This window comes from Zootoca vivipara, chromosome 7 (genome assembly GCF_965207765.1).
Source record: "Zootoca vivipara chromosome 7, rZooViv2.hap1.1, whole genome shotgun sequence".
Taxonomy (NCBI): domain Eukaryota; kingdom Metazoa; phylum Chordata; class Lepidosauria; order Squamata; family Lacertidae; genus Zootoca; species Zootoca vivipara.
In genome coordinates, this window is record NC_142590.1 from 37622002 (window position 1) to 37636708 (window position 14707).

Consider the following 14707-nt stretch of genomic DNA (forward strand, 5'->3'; position numbering starts at 1 on the left):
ATCTCTAAAAGTTTGATATTACCTGTTATGTGATCTGGCATGCAAGTTAATATTATAACTTTCTTTTCTGACCATTAATTTGAATCAAGACTGAATAACATACTAGTGTTCACAATCTGGCTGGCACTCTTGTATGTACAAACATGTACCCAGTTATGTCTTCTGGGTGTCTCATTTACGATACCTTTGAACCCAAATACAGTGGTACCTTGGTTTACAACCATAAACCATTCCAGAGGTCCATTTGTAAACCAAAACAGGATGTAACCCAAGGTGCGCTTTCGCCAATGGAGCCTCCCAGAAAATTTATAATCCAAAAAAATGGGTTGTAATCCCAAAAAAGTTGCAACCCAGGACACGCACTTTTGGGTTTGACATGTTTGCAAACCAAGACGTATGCAAACCAAGGTACCACTGTATCTGATACAATTGCTAACTTTCTGTGTAAATTTTCATTCTAACATACAGTGAGGGGGGAAAGTATCTGATCCCCTGCTAAATTTGCCCATTTGCCTGTTGATTGCTTCTGTTGACAGGTGTCTTTTGTACAGGTACTGTAACGAGCTGGGATTACAGGTAAGACCTCTCCCTTACAGCAGGTAATTCTAATCTAAATTCATTACAGTCATGCCTCGGTTTGAGTATTTTCAGTTTAAGTACTCCGCGGACCTGTCTGGAACGGATTAATCCACTTTCCATTACTTTCAATGGGAAAGTTCGCTTCAGGTTAAGTACGCTTCAGGTTAAGTACAACCTTCCGGAACCAATTGTGTTTGTAAACCGAGGTACCACTGTACATATAGTGAAGATACCAGGTAGCCTGACATCTGGCTGGTTGATAGGGGATCTTTTGTCTTCTAGGTTTCTGGGGGTTTTCCTGTTGTTATTCTGTCTCTCACAGGCACAATAAACCTACCATTAAAATTATGGACTGGTCATTTCTTCATCAGAGGGCAAACGGGGATCAAATACTTTTCCCCCTCACTGTATATTTGGTTAACACTGCAGAACAATAAATAAAAGTATTTGGGGAAAACAGCAGATTATAAATTATATTTCCCTATCTAGTAACTGGGTGCTATTGTTGCTTCTAAACTACACTCACTGTAGGTCGTCAGATTCTGTTCTGCATTGTCTTTTTATAAAATATACAACATTTTCTGTATCTATAATCTCAGGCAATACTGCTTGCCTTCTGTGCAAACAGTGATCCACAAACTTTCCAGTAAATGACATTTATCTGTGCACTAATGATTAACAGTGAAATTGATAACATCTAAGGTCAAGCCACTGCTAGAAACATCTTTGTTAGTCATGGGACCAATGGGACTTGAAGCTGACAAAACCTTTGGACAGCCTGAACCATCTTTCTTAATTGTTAGTCTTCATTGAATACCAATGAAGGGGAAAGGTTATCGGTTAGGCCATCTGCTGAGAATCCAGTTGGCAGAACTCAGGCTTTCCTGAGCACTTCCCATAATGAGTCGGCTGATTTGGCACAAGCTCTCTGTTAAACGGTTGTTCCTAAGTTGCTTGTTGTAAAGAAATGATGTTGCAATAAAACAATTCTATTTTTCAGCTTCGTGTTTGAATGGGACCTATAAATGTATAAGGGATGCATGTTGTAGTAATTCATGTCTCTTAGATTTCATGATAGTAATACATCTGCATATGAACTCATAGCATTTTGCACACAAAAAATGTCCTTTAGACACTAGTACAACGGGCTGGATCCAGACTTCACCTCCTGCAGACAGAAAGGTGCCTTCCACCCACAGAAGGTTTTTGGTTCAGTAGAGCAAAGATGGGGAACCTATTGGGCCCTGCTACCTGAGGCCGATGGAGTATACCACCACCCGGAGGGCCCAGCTTTGTAGTAGGGGGATTTTGCTATTGGGAGGGGGGCAATTTTTGCCAATTTGCCCCTGCGCCTGCAGTCACTTCCCATGTGGTGACAGTAGAGACGGCCAGGAAAGAGAGAACTGGCAAGTTGCCTCCCACCCTCTGCCAGCATAATCATCTTTAGTGCTGAAGTCTGCTCAAGAGATGCTCCCACTGACTGATGCATATAAGAGCTAGGATTTTAATCTAGACTTTCCATTACAGGTCACTCATTTTATTTACTTGAAATTATAGCATTTCAGAATGTATCCGGTTTGAGGCATTTATTCATTTACTTATTAAAATATTTATATACTGCTATTTTGTTTGTGTGGTTTGCAATGAAATTCACAAAACCACACAATACAGTAAACTATATAAAAGGTTAAAAGCAAAATACTCAATTAACCATTATGGACAGATGTGTTCCTAATTGCCTGCATACGCCTGGTAGGAAAGAAAAGTTTTCAGGAGACATTTAAAAATCAGCACAGAAGGTGCCTGCAGAATCTGTTGGCAGATTATCCCACAATACTGAGCCGATGACACTAAAGGTTCTATTTCTTGCTGCCAAATGAGCCTCACCAACTCTCGGGGTGGCCAGTGGTGCTCCTGCAGATGATCTCAGTAATCAAGCTGGGATGTAAGGGTTCAGGTGATTCCTGAGGTGCCCTGGACCAAAGCTCCACATGCCCTCAGAGGGACCAGAGTGGTTTTGTTTGTTTTTATTTTATACTTGTTTTTATATTGTATTTATATTTCTCTGTTGTTCTCTGGGCCACAGAACGCAGAGACGTGAAGTACACATTTAAATAATTAGAATACCTGAAGAACGTGTGCCAGGCAAGTTAAAGTGAGTAGAAGGTGCCCTCCAGGTCTCCTCAAGGAGAATGTCTGAAAACAGGGCCCTTTTAGTGGTAGCACTGCAAATAGAATTCTATAACCTTATCCCCCATTTTTGTTTTCTGTTGTTTTTAATTGGCTTATGGTTTGTTTTATATATTCTTCTGGGGGTTTTTTAATGGCGTTGTATTGTATCCGATGGTTAGCTGCCATGAAAGTTTGTAAAAACTTACAAATAAATTTACGCATAAACATAACCTCCTTAGAAATTTGATGTACTAACGGCCCTCAAAGATAAGATTATGCTCAACTTATTATTTAAAGGAGCCTGTGACTGTTTATAAAGGTAAAGGGATCCCTGACCATTAGGTCCAGTCGTGACCGACTCTGGGGTTGCGGCGCTCATCTCGCTTTACTGGCCGAGGGAGCCGGCATACAGCTTCCGGGTCATGTGGCCAGCATGAAAAGTCGCTTCTGGCGAACCAGAGCAACACACGGAAACACCTTTTACCTTCCCGCTGTAGCGGTATCTATTTATCTACTTGCACTTTGACGTGCTTTTGAACTGCTAGGTTGGCAGGAGCTGGGACTGAGCAATGGGAGCTCACCCTGTCACGGGGATTCGAACCGCCAACCTTCTGATCGGCAAGCCCTAGGCTCAGTGGTTTAACCCATAGCCGCACTCGCAGCTCTATTTATAATTGGTAGGAAAAAGAAGCAATTGCTGGTGGTTGCGGTCTGGCACAAACTTTCAACTACAATTAAATTGGTACAGTCCTTGTTATCTGTGGAATTCCCACCTGCTTATGACTGCCGGATCTACATCACAGGTAGTGAAAATATTCCTTTAACCAACCATCGGACTGTAAGCAGTTGTGTCTAGTTGTAGACCCTGGCTCTTCTTTTCATGACCCTTGTTTTTATTCTGATGGGGAGTGGTTATAGCTCCAGAATATGATCTGCAGTGTATTATTCAAGATGTTACTGCCATGAGATAAAAATATACAATTAAAAATAAATGTGTGTTTGTGTGTGTGTGTGTGTGTCCCTAAAGCCTTTATTGATCTTGACCAGGATCTCCTATACTTTTAGCAGATGGCTTAGTTTTACTCCAGAATCAAGGAAGTCTCTGTGTTTTAACTCATTGCGATTGATTATTTCAGGATTAAAACAGAAAAGTAGGAACTGGACTTTGAGGGCGATAAGGATTTCCTATTCAAATCTTTTCTAAATTAAGATTTTAAATACTTTACTAGTGAAATCCTATACTTGCGTGAGACTAAGCACCATTAAATACAAAGAATTGTAATGTTAATCTGCAAATGGGAAGCCAATTATAGGTAGAAGTTAAGAGAGGTTGCAGTCCCTGCTGTGTCTCCTTACTCAGTAGTAAGTCACACTGTGTGTCTAATAAGGCATGTTACACCCAGGTTACTATGCATAGAATTCCAATTTTAAATCTCAATAACTGGCTATAGGATTGCAGCCTTAGATTTATGTTAGACAGGCCAGTAAATAGAGGTCCTGAGCTGTGCTTCATGTCTCCGACTTTCTCCAACAGTTTTCCAGCGGCCCAGTAGAAGGCTCTGTCCAACCAGTAAACTTTGTTAAATTTGTTGTAGCTTATCTTCTGTTTGCCTGCTGGGAAACAGCTACTAATCCACCTTGCTCACCCCACTGTTTTCAAACACGGTAGCAAACGGAATTAGTAAAGAAACCTGCTGTAGATTTCCCACAGTACTTTAAAACATGAGTGCAGCATCTATACTCCTTTGTTCGTGGCTGGCCAGGGTTTTCGTGATCTGTGCAAGCATAAGCTTTGTAAATTTGCATTGCTCCAGGTAAGTGAATATTGTTTTTCAAACCAATATCAGTATGGTAACATGATAGATAGTCACGTTTAATGGTAACCTTCTGTTTTGATATTTGTGTGGTACATGGAAAGTGCCTCTTGAGCTATTTCTGGATTAGTAGCAAAGTTTTTCCAAAGGAGGACCATATTGAACTGAACATGTTGCAAAGTGACATGCGTTTGAACAAGCCTGATCGCTTGGAGACTCCAAAGTATGTGAAATGGTGCTCTGATATTCAGTAACATCTTTCTCCCTGTGGCTGCCTTGCCTAGTCGAGTCTAAAATTTAAGATATGGCGGGTGGGGTGGAGGGGAGTGAATATTGTAATATGCCAACTTGTCACTTCCACTTTTTCACATACTCCACTTCATATGGGTGATACCTTCTGTTTCCATGCTGTCAACCACATAACTTCCAACACTTATCCAATGAAAATAGGGGTGTCCTATTCCATACCCTACAGCATTTCTCCCAGGACATTCCGGGATCAAATCAGAATCCAGGTCAGCTTCTGCAAATCTGGGGCTGCCCCTGGAAAACAGGGACACTTGGAAGGTCTGTGTCAGGGGGACTCCCTACAGGGAGCCTCCCCCCGACATCCTGACCAGCACTTCGCCCAGCGAGAACGGGAGCAGCGGGTCAGGCGGGGGGGGTGAGGAGTGGAGCTGTTTGGAGGAGGGAAGGCTCAGCGAGGTGTCAGAGCCCTTGCACTGCCCTAGCCAACAAGGGGAAGAGAGAGCACAGCCGTTTTCAGCGCCCGAATTGAGGCGCGCGCCCAAACACAGGTTTAGGGGGCGGCGTTTTGGGGTCCCCAAGCTATTATGCTGACCCCAAAGCAGAAGGGCGCCATTGCTGGATTCTGCGAGTGACTAGGAGGTCATGTTTTCTGTTATCTCTGCACTGTAAATAGTATGCACAATAAAACCCTTAAAGACAGAGCGGACTGGAGCATCTTTACTCGAGAGTAGCCACAACAATCCCCTGACAGTCTGCAACCATTAATCCTTCACCTTCCATTACGGGAGATGTGCTGCTGTTTATAAGTTTATCCCACTGCTCTTATATAACATTTAAAGGCCTGCAACACTAGAGCTGATTCTATGGGAAAGGTCCACGTGGCTGTAGGCCTTTAAACATCACACTGGTGCTCATAGGATAAACACATGGACATGATTCTTCCACAATGCTAATGAATGCTTAAAGAATCTTCACTCTGGGTTTCTTAGATATTGTCTAAGATATTGTCGCCTGCCCATCTCAGAGGCGTGCCACTAAAGGGCCACCTTTGACTGCTTCCTGTCCTCCTCCTCTAGCAGCCATGGAAACTCTGGATCCTTTATTACATCTCCCAGAGTTGCCTTTTTCTGTACATCTACTTCTATCAGGAAGTCATCTGAAAGACGACTATAACTTCTTTCCTACTCTTTTTTTTAAAAGAAAAAACCACACTAAATTCACATTTTTCACCTATTGTTTGATCATGTAATTCTGTTTCCCTACATGTTAACCTCAGGCACTTCATCCTTATTTTTAACCTCTCCTACACTGCTGCCCCGTTGTAACTTCCTCAGACCTTCATTATGTATAATCTCTTCTCCCATCAACCCCTTTTGTCATCTTATTCTGCAGAATTGCACTCTATGCCAGAAACAGCCACCCCTCGCTACTTAGCTGCTTTTTGTTCCTAATAATAGCACTCATTTATTTTAATATGACAAAAAGTGTTAAGCAGATGTCAGGTAGGTATACTGTGTTTCATTTTTGATCAAACCCTTCAATGCCTGATTAAGTTGTAAGCAGTACAGTTAAGAGAAATATCAATTGTTTTCTTAACTGGGCAAGCAATTGGAATATATCATGGCGGTGTAAAATGTATACTTATGTCATGTAAATCTACTTGTTGTAAACCTGCTTCTGCTATAAGAAATTGCTGAAGCAAGTGGCATTCCCATCTTAATTATTTCTGCATTGTTTATTTCTCTCCATCTTTCTAGAAAATAGCCTTTGTCTTTGTTCTCTATTTCTGGTTTGCTGTTGTTGTTTTTCAAATTACTTCTCAAAGCAGAATTTACACCCTGCTCTGGGTGTTTAACCCACCATAATCAAGGTGGATAGAAGCTTTTATTAACTGCCAGTGAAAAATTAATTATCATTTTAATTTCTTTTGTAATTAAAGTTTGATTACATTCCCAAAGACTTTCAGAAAATTGATTGTAGGAAGTAATAGTTGCGACAACAGGCATGCTTACTGCTCCCAAAATAATAATAATGTAAATAAGACTCATGGATCTGTGTGTTAAGGATGGCAAAACACTGCCGCTCCCCACCATGTTTTGTATTCCTTGGAAAATACAATGAGACCTATTTGAAGGTGTCTTTGAAACAGGCACATCTTGCCTCCCTAGTCCTATGGGAGCTCATTAAAACAGGACTGCACAATTTGCAGGCCCCCCAAGCCAAATGCTGCATCCTTCTGCCAAGCAGTTGACACTCCCCCTCCCATTTTTCCAACCCTAGAAGGCAGCAGTAGAACAGGCTTAACAATCCTCGGGACTGAATATGGCTTGGTGGACCACATAGTTTTCAGACTAGCATTAAAATACGTTATAGGAAGAAGAAGAGGGCAGGGATAAGTGTGCTAGCAAGCATAACTTGGAGGGCAGTCTTTTAGGACTCCAATTCTAAAATGCATAAGGAGACACTTAGGAGTTCATGCAGAGTCTCCCAGGTTCAGAAGATCAAAGATGATTGAGGGGCGGGGGCACAGCTAGTGTGCAAATTATTACTGCCTCTTGTCTTTCCTATATATTATTCTTACATGTTTTGTTTCTGTATGTTTCTGATATATAACACCTGAAGAAGCAAACTCAACCCTGAAAATGATCAGTAAATAGATTTCTTTTTGCTGGTGATACCAGGAGGTTTTCTAGTATTATTTCATGTCATTTGTGCAGTCAAAGGCTTCACCACATGCACACAGAGAGACTTATCAGGTTTTTATTAATAGCCTTGTCTGAGAAAAAAGGGCTTAACATTTGACTCATAATGTTTTACATGGAGGTAGCAATCGTCAGTGTGTCAAATTGAAATATGAAGTATTCTGTTTCGTGTGAAACTGCTGATGGGTTGTATAATATACAAGGAAAAGAATAGATTCCTATCAGGTATTGTATTAGTTACAGAAAGTGAATAGGTTGTGTGTATATATTTGTTTTACCTTCCTCAATTTGTACTAATACATATAGATTAAAACCTATAAAATTCCTTCATATGTTAACATGTAACCTTCGAGACCCCCCGAGGCCTCAGAAGTGCCGCCGAGCCACCGCCACAATGTGGTGTCATGATGTTACGATGTCATGATGGCACATGTCATGGGCTCCAATGGGTACCCATAACCTGGTTCCCAAGCCAGCACCCCTGCCCAGGATAGAACCCTGTAGCACCCTACTTTTCATCACTTTTTTCCAGAATGACGAGGAACCATTAATGAGCACTCTTTGGGTTCGGTCGGTCAACCAGCTACAAATCCGTCTATCAGTTACCTAATCCAGTGACAGCACATATACCACCATATACTTGTGGATGGAGCAGGAAGGGTGGAGGAAGGGCCTCTAATTCAATACAGTGAATAAGCTCTGAATATCAGGCTTCTGTGACATCATAGCAATTCAGCCAATAACTAGGAAGGGACTTCAAAGTGGCCGGTTAATTTCAGCCAGGGCTTATTAGATTTTGTCTCACCATGTACTGAGTTTCAGTGAGTTTTGGTCAATTGGCATCACCCAGTGCTGGATTTACATATAAGCTAAACAAGCTATAGTTTAGTGCCCCACTCTCTTGGGGCCCCCGAAAGAATTTAAAGGGTGGGGGGAAATCTGGATGTACATTTCCAAAATATAAGATAAAAAACAAATAAAATAAAACCTACACACAGCAACAGTGTTTTGTGTTGTATAGGCTCCTATGATGTAAGTAATGGGCCCTGCCTGGTATATAAAGGGCCCAATTAGCTTCAGTAGCTTAGGGCAGGCATCCCCAAACTGCGGCCCTCCAGATGTTTTGGCCTACAACTCCCATGATCCCTAGCTAAGAGGACCAGTGGTCAGGGATGATGGGAATTGTAGTCCAAAACACCTGGAGGACCGAAGTTTGGGGGTGCCTGGCTTAGGGCCTCATCAAACCTAAATCCAGCCCTGGCATCACCTCAGCTAAGATGCAACATCAACTCTGGATACTATCTACACACCCATTAGTACTGGGCACTGAGGTTGTATGTTGACTGCAACAATAAATGCCTCTCCGTGGTATGCTGATGGGCATGCAGTGGTCCATGCAGAGTTCTGCATCACGTATCCTTAGTAATCAACACAAGAATTCAAGTATGTGGGATTTTGCTCATGCAGCAATTACAATACTTGAGTTGGTTGTGCAACTCCAACTTTGCACAAGGCAGAGTGGCAAAACTGTTGTGTACTTTAATTGGACACCTCATTTCTCTTTCTGTGAATGGGAAGTGCTCTAAACTGGTGCCCAGGTGGGTGCTGGCGTTAAGAAATAGGAGACAGACTGACATGCGCCCTAAAGGAAAAATAGCTTTCCCTCTATTAAAATGTAGTGGAGAAAAAGACAGTTCTCTTCAACTATATGGAGCCGATACCAATGTGACCAAAGGCAGATGGCGCCGGTCTCCCAGCAACCCACCACAGTCCATCGATTGTATGCTTTCCAGCTGGTCATCATGGAGCAATTGCGATCCTTGCCAGAGGAAAAGGGTGAGTGTCTTTGTGATCTGCTTGTGTGGTATTTCAATGTATTGCAATGAGAAGCTTGCAAATTGGCCGGTTAATTCAAATAAAAATGGCTCCCTTTCAACTCCATGTCTCTCTTACACATCGTTTCCTTGGGTCTTCATTTTTCAGAGCACTTAAAAATGCCCACTTTTGTCTTGTGGGTGGCCTTCTGTGTTCTCATATCTATACATGGACATTCCACAGAGCATACAATACAGAGCCATACTGATCTATGTGGTTTTTAAAGAGAGTCCCTTCCTTAAAAGCAACAACGTGAAATTTTATTTTGAAATAAAGTTTTTTTAAAAAAATGCGGATGAGAAAAGAAACTTAGTTTGTCCTCATTTCCTTTGCTCCTTTCTTCAAGCCATTATTTATCTTGCCCCAAATTTCTTTTTCCTTCATTCACCCCCATTGCCTTTGGGACCTTTAGCTTCCATGCACTTCTAGTCTCCAGCCTGTCCCTCAAGCATCCTCTCATCCCAAGGGACTGTGCCGCAATCCTTGTCAAACCAGCAACTTTTCCTTCCTTCAGAAGTTGGATTACAATCATTTTGACAAGCTCTATTCCCTAAACAGTAGGAAACTTCATGAGCATCCAATGCCATCACACCAGCTCAGCCAACAGGTACCAGAGGCTGCACTTACACAAGCACAACATAGACACTGCCTCCTCTTCCAATATTCCCAGGTGGTGTAAATCTGCAGATTAATCAGTTCAGTTCAATTTATGGGGCCCAAATACCTGGTCTGAATTTAAGACCTCATTGTACCTGTTCACCTGTTCACATACCTGTTTGGTTGTCCACATTCCATAATTGTAAATTAAATGGTAAATTAAAAAACAAACTGTTTGTTTTTGTGCTGTGTGGAGAAAGTCATGATTTAAAAATCTGCATGTTCACTACCCACTGTCTTCTCTTACTTCCACTTATTTTCAACAGAGGTATCATAATCCCAACTTCAGTATTTATTGGCAATCCAGTTTTGTATCCACTTAAACAGCCTGCTTGCAGTCCCACTGCTTGAGCATGCAAAGATGGAGCAGATAGGTTTTATGTTGCTCCAGTGTGTCAGTTTCCTATTCTTCCCCACCCCCACAGGCCACCTTTGACAGGTTGGCAAGGCAACCCACCTTTCACATTATCTGATGTCAGGTCAATGACACCTGTCAGTGCCTTGTGCAGCATTTCACAAAAATGCCCAAGCAACCAGCTGGCTGTGTGGCATTTGGGAGGGCAGCACAAAGTGCTCTGCAAGCCCTTAGAGCTAAGCATAGAGCAGGCATCCCCAAACTGCGGCCCTCCAGATGTTTTGGCCTACAACTCCCATGATTCCTAGCTAACAGGACCAGCGGTCGGGGATGATGGGAATTGTAGTCCAAAACATCTGGAGGGCCGAAGTTTGGGGATGCCTGGCATAGAGCATAGGGTCAGCAAAGCACTTTGCACAGCATTGGGGGAGCAAGCCTTTTATTGTCTTTCTTGTACAGAAAGCGACTGGGGAGTTGCCACACTTTACTAGCTATGCTAGAGCACTCCTGATATAGAGCCCATTTGTGTGGAGCGCCCTCAATATCCTTGCTTTTGGCTGGGAGATTATGGCCCACAGCCGCTCATTTTTCATCCTTGAGCATTTTGCACCTACAAAGTGTCCTCAGACTAAGGCTTTGATTGTTACAGACATTAGTGGTAAGATTCCCATTATCTTCAAAAGTGCCGTATAATATCATCTTGTCACCATGCTAAGGCTACTCATTTTTTGAGTAGTGATTCTTTGGCCTTGCTCAGAGCCACAGCTTACATATGATTATTTATCATCATTACTTTTGTATTTGGAATAGCAGCTGAAAGCCCCATTGTATTAGATGCTAAGAAAAGTGGATATAGCAAACCAAGGAGAGCACAGATAATATTGAACTTGTAACTGAGAAGGTTTTATTGCATGCTAGCTGTTGCATCTAGAGGTAGAGAGCTTATCGGCATTCTAGCATATGACTGGAAGTACACAAAAGCCAGTGAAAGTTTGAGACCTTTCTCCCATGGCATCTTCCACAGCATCACAATGGAACTGACAGCACTGGTGATACATTGCATATGGGCCTCCTAGTCACCCTGTCAACAATTAACAGGGGCAGCGTAGGTCAAAGCCCACAGCAAATATGAAATCATAGAAAAGAGTTGCATGAGCACATCTGATCTCTGAAATATGCCCTAATGGTATGACAAGGCAGGATGGAAGGTACGTGTATCTGGTACTAAGCAAACCCCGGAGATTTCCACAGGCCTGCTCACTTAGTGTTTCAGGATGGAGGATTTTGGAGGGTGTCAGAGGTAATGAAAACTGGGACCCTGTCAGGCACTTAGGATCTAGTTTGGGGCAGGACTGGACCTTTGCTAGCAAGAAGGGCTTCTGGAGACCATGGCAGAAGGTGAGGATGCAGGGAACATTTTTAAAAAAGTAGTGTGGTCCCAAGGAAAGGAAACCACCTGTTGTGGAGCATGGGAGGTGAGTTCATGGTTGGCAGAAGAGCAGGCAGATACGCAGAAAGGCAGGAGTCATCCACCAAAAGCAGAGGACTAATTCAGCGACATCAGCTGATCCAAAAACTGCTGCAGTTCCTAGAGGAGATTTCAGTACCTAGAAGTCTCTTAGCCAGATCTGGCTTCTTCAGGGGTACTTTCTCCTAATTCCCCAATTGCCAATCCAGGGGCAAAGGGGGACGTGAAGGCAATGGAGTGATGTCTGTGGTGACAGAACTTGCCAGCATGCTACTTCAGAGCATTAAATTAGAGCCTTGACTTTCCACCCCGATCCTCTCATCAAAGCAATTGCTCCAAGCTGCAGGGAACATGAATTCTGTGCGAATCCTATCAACATTGATGATCTACTTGCCCCCATCTTATCCCTGGCCAGCTTTGCTTATGGGCTAAGAGCTTAAGTGGCCTACAGCCTGCATGGTTTTGTCTGATACAAGAAGGAACATGTAGACAGGCCCAGGGCTGTCTGAAGCACATCCAGCGCTGTGGCGCAAAGGTCCCTCTGGTGCCCCCTCCCTTTCCCAAAATTTAGCCTGGGGCGGAGGGTGCCATTGGGGCTCCCTGACTACAACCCGCTGCCGGCGCTCTCGCTGCTACCCAGCAGCCCAAGGAGCAGGAGGCGGTTGCCATGCCACCGCCTGTGCCCCGGGAGTGGTGGTGGTGGGGCAGCGGGCACCGGTGACCTGGAGGAGGCCCTTTGGGAGCCACTCCCGCCGCTTCATCAGGTGACAGCAGCTTGGCGGGCAGAGGATTCTCTGTCTCAGCGGGGCGCAGAGCCCATGCTGCTGGCCTGGGTGACAGAGGCAGTCTCCGTGCCGCTGCCGCTTCCTTCCTGCTCTTGGCCGCTTCCTCCCGCTCGGCCACCTCAGAGGGAAGGAAGGGACGGTGCTTAGTGGCGTCCGCGGCTTCTGATTCAGAAGCCATGCCAGCATCACCCAGAGGCACCCACGGTTTTTGGTTGGCTGCAGGAGCTTCCTGCAGTCAATCAGAAGCTGTGCTGCATTGCAGAAGTCAGCCTCCGGGCTGCACCTATTTAGCTCGGGGACTGACCAAGCGGGCAGCAGGGCTTAGTGCCTCGTTGCGACCCGCGAATGCTGAGGCGACCCTGAGAGGCCGGCGCCCTCACGCAACGAGCCACTAGCCCATATGCCTCTGGACAGACATCAGCTGCCTGGCGGGCACAGCAGCGCCCCTGGTGGCCAGGTGCCCTGGCGCATTGCGCCACCCAGCCCAGGCCTAGAGACGGCCCTGGGCAGGCCACTATTCTATTAGTGGGGAGAAAATTGGGCTTCAATCGGAATTAGACCTCTCAGAATCAATGCTGTTAAGAATATGACTGTCATTCTGAAAGCAACTTGGAAACATATGTTCTATACATTTGCTTGGGCATTAACAGGATATTAATGTGTATGTATGAACATAAGATGACCCTACTGGATCAGGCCCAGCATCCTATTCCCACAGTGGCCAACCAGTGTTAAACCGCTTGCACTATGTTGTGATATAAATTTTAACACTAGTACTTTACTTTTACCTTCTCTTTTGTAAATTGATTTGTGGATTGATTGTTTTGGTAGTTGGTATATATCGGGAACTGGGCTCTGCTTTGATCCTGAGATCATTTGATCAAGGCTGGCTTAGTTATTTATTTATTTAATAAATATATATATGATGCCATCAGATGCCTTCTTCTTAACCACAGAGATGGAATAGGAAGAACTCTGATATTTACCATTGATGCTTGGTGCTGCCACTACCAGAGATCTAGTGATATCTGGGATACATGCCTTTTTTTAATTTATGAGACCTGGACTTCATAATCTCTATTCTGTTACAGTACAGATTTGTCCATGTGGAACGGCCTTCTCAGTTTGGCGGTGACCCGTGTGATTACTCTGACAAAGAAACTGAAGACTGCGTTACAAACAGACCTTGCAGGAATACAGTTAGATGTGAAGGCTTTGTGTGTGCCACAGGTTAGTGAATAAGAAGTGGTTTTCCTAAATTTGAAACCAGTGGCTAAGCCCCCATGTATTGAATTGTATTTGAACTTAATACAGTAGAGTGCATGAAAATTTGAACTTAATAGAATGAATGAAATCATACTCATGGCAGACCTTTTAAGCTGTAGAGTAATAGTTCACATTGTTTGATTTGTTGCAACTGAAATCTGATATGGTTTGCATTATTAAATAGACATAATTATAAAACCAGCAAAAAGAATGGAACAACAGGGAAAAACAATGGCCTGGTTTGCACAGCATTTTAAACCACAGTTAAACTAAACTATGGTTTATATGTGAACACACAGTGTGCTGGTGAATGATGCAAAACAGTGGGTGATTCACTTCTCTCGAGCAACTTCTGCTGTTGCGCTGCTGGGAATCAGGCCAGAGTCTGGGCCCGGCACTATATCCCAATCTGGGTTTGCTGCTTTTCCGACAAACCCTGAATTGAAACAAAGGGTTTTTATTGGCTTTCTCATTATGGTTTGTTGGGAGAAAACAAACTACAAGCCTGAGTTCAGACTAAGTCAGACCATGGACTGTTTCCTGGCAGCACATATAGAGCACGAGTGGGGAAGGAGTGAAGTGCCTGTAATGTCAACTGTGTACACCAGCATACTGCATGCTCATATTTAATCCATAGTTTCAACAGTTCCATTCCACGAGGTGCAGTGCTTGTGCAGACAGAATGTCCATGTTCCTACACAAGGCACAATGTTCAATCCCACCCGCTGTGTGCCCCTGGTGGTGTCATCTTTCAGAAATCATAAATGATATGTTCTCTGTTAGCT

The 14707-nt window shown here is 43.6% G+C and overlaps 1 protein-coding gene across 1 annotated transcript in view; it reads left to right on the forward strand.

Annotated features, from left to right (window-relative positions):
* The first annotated feature begins 4380 nt into the window (after nucleotides 1–4380).
* C8B (complement C8 beta chain) overlaps nucleotides 4381–14707 on the forward strand; it is a 33149-nt gene continuing 22822 nt past the window's right edge. Inside the window, exons 1-3 of the mRNA XM_035123144.3 lie at nucleotides 4381–4565; nucleotides 9196–9352; nucleotides 13748–13886. Of these exons, the coding sequence (XP_034979035.3) occupies nucleotides 4474–4565; nucleotides 9196–9352; nucleotides 13748–13886 (388 nt within the window). The 5' untranslated portion in view covers nucleotides 4381–4473. The remainder of the gene's footprint in view (nucleotides 4566–9195; nucleotides 9353–13747; nucleotides 13887–14707) is intronic.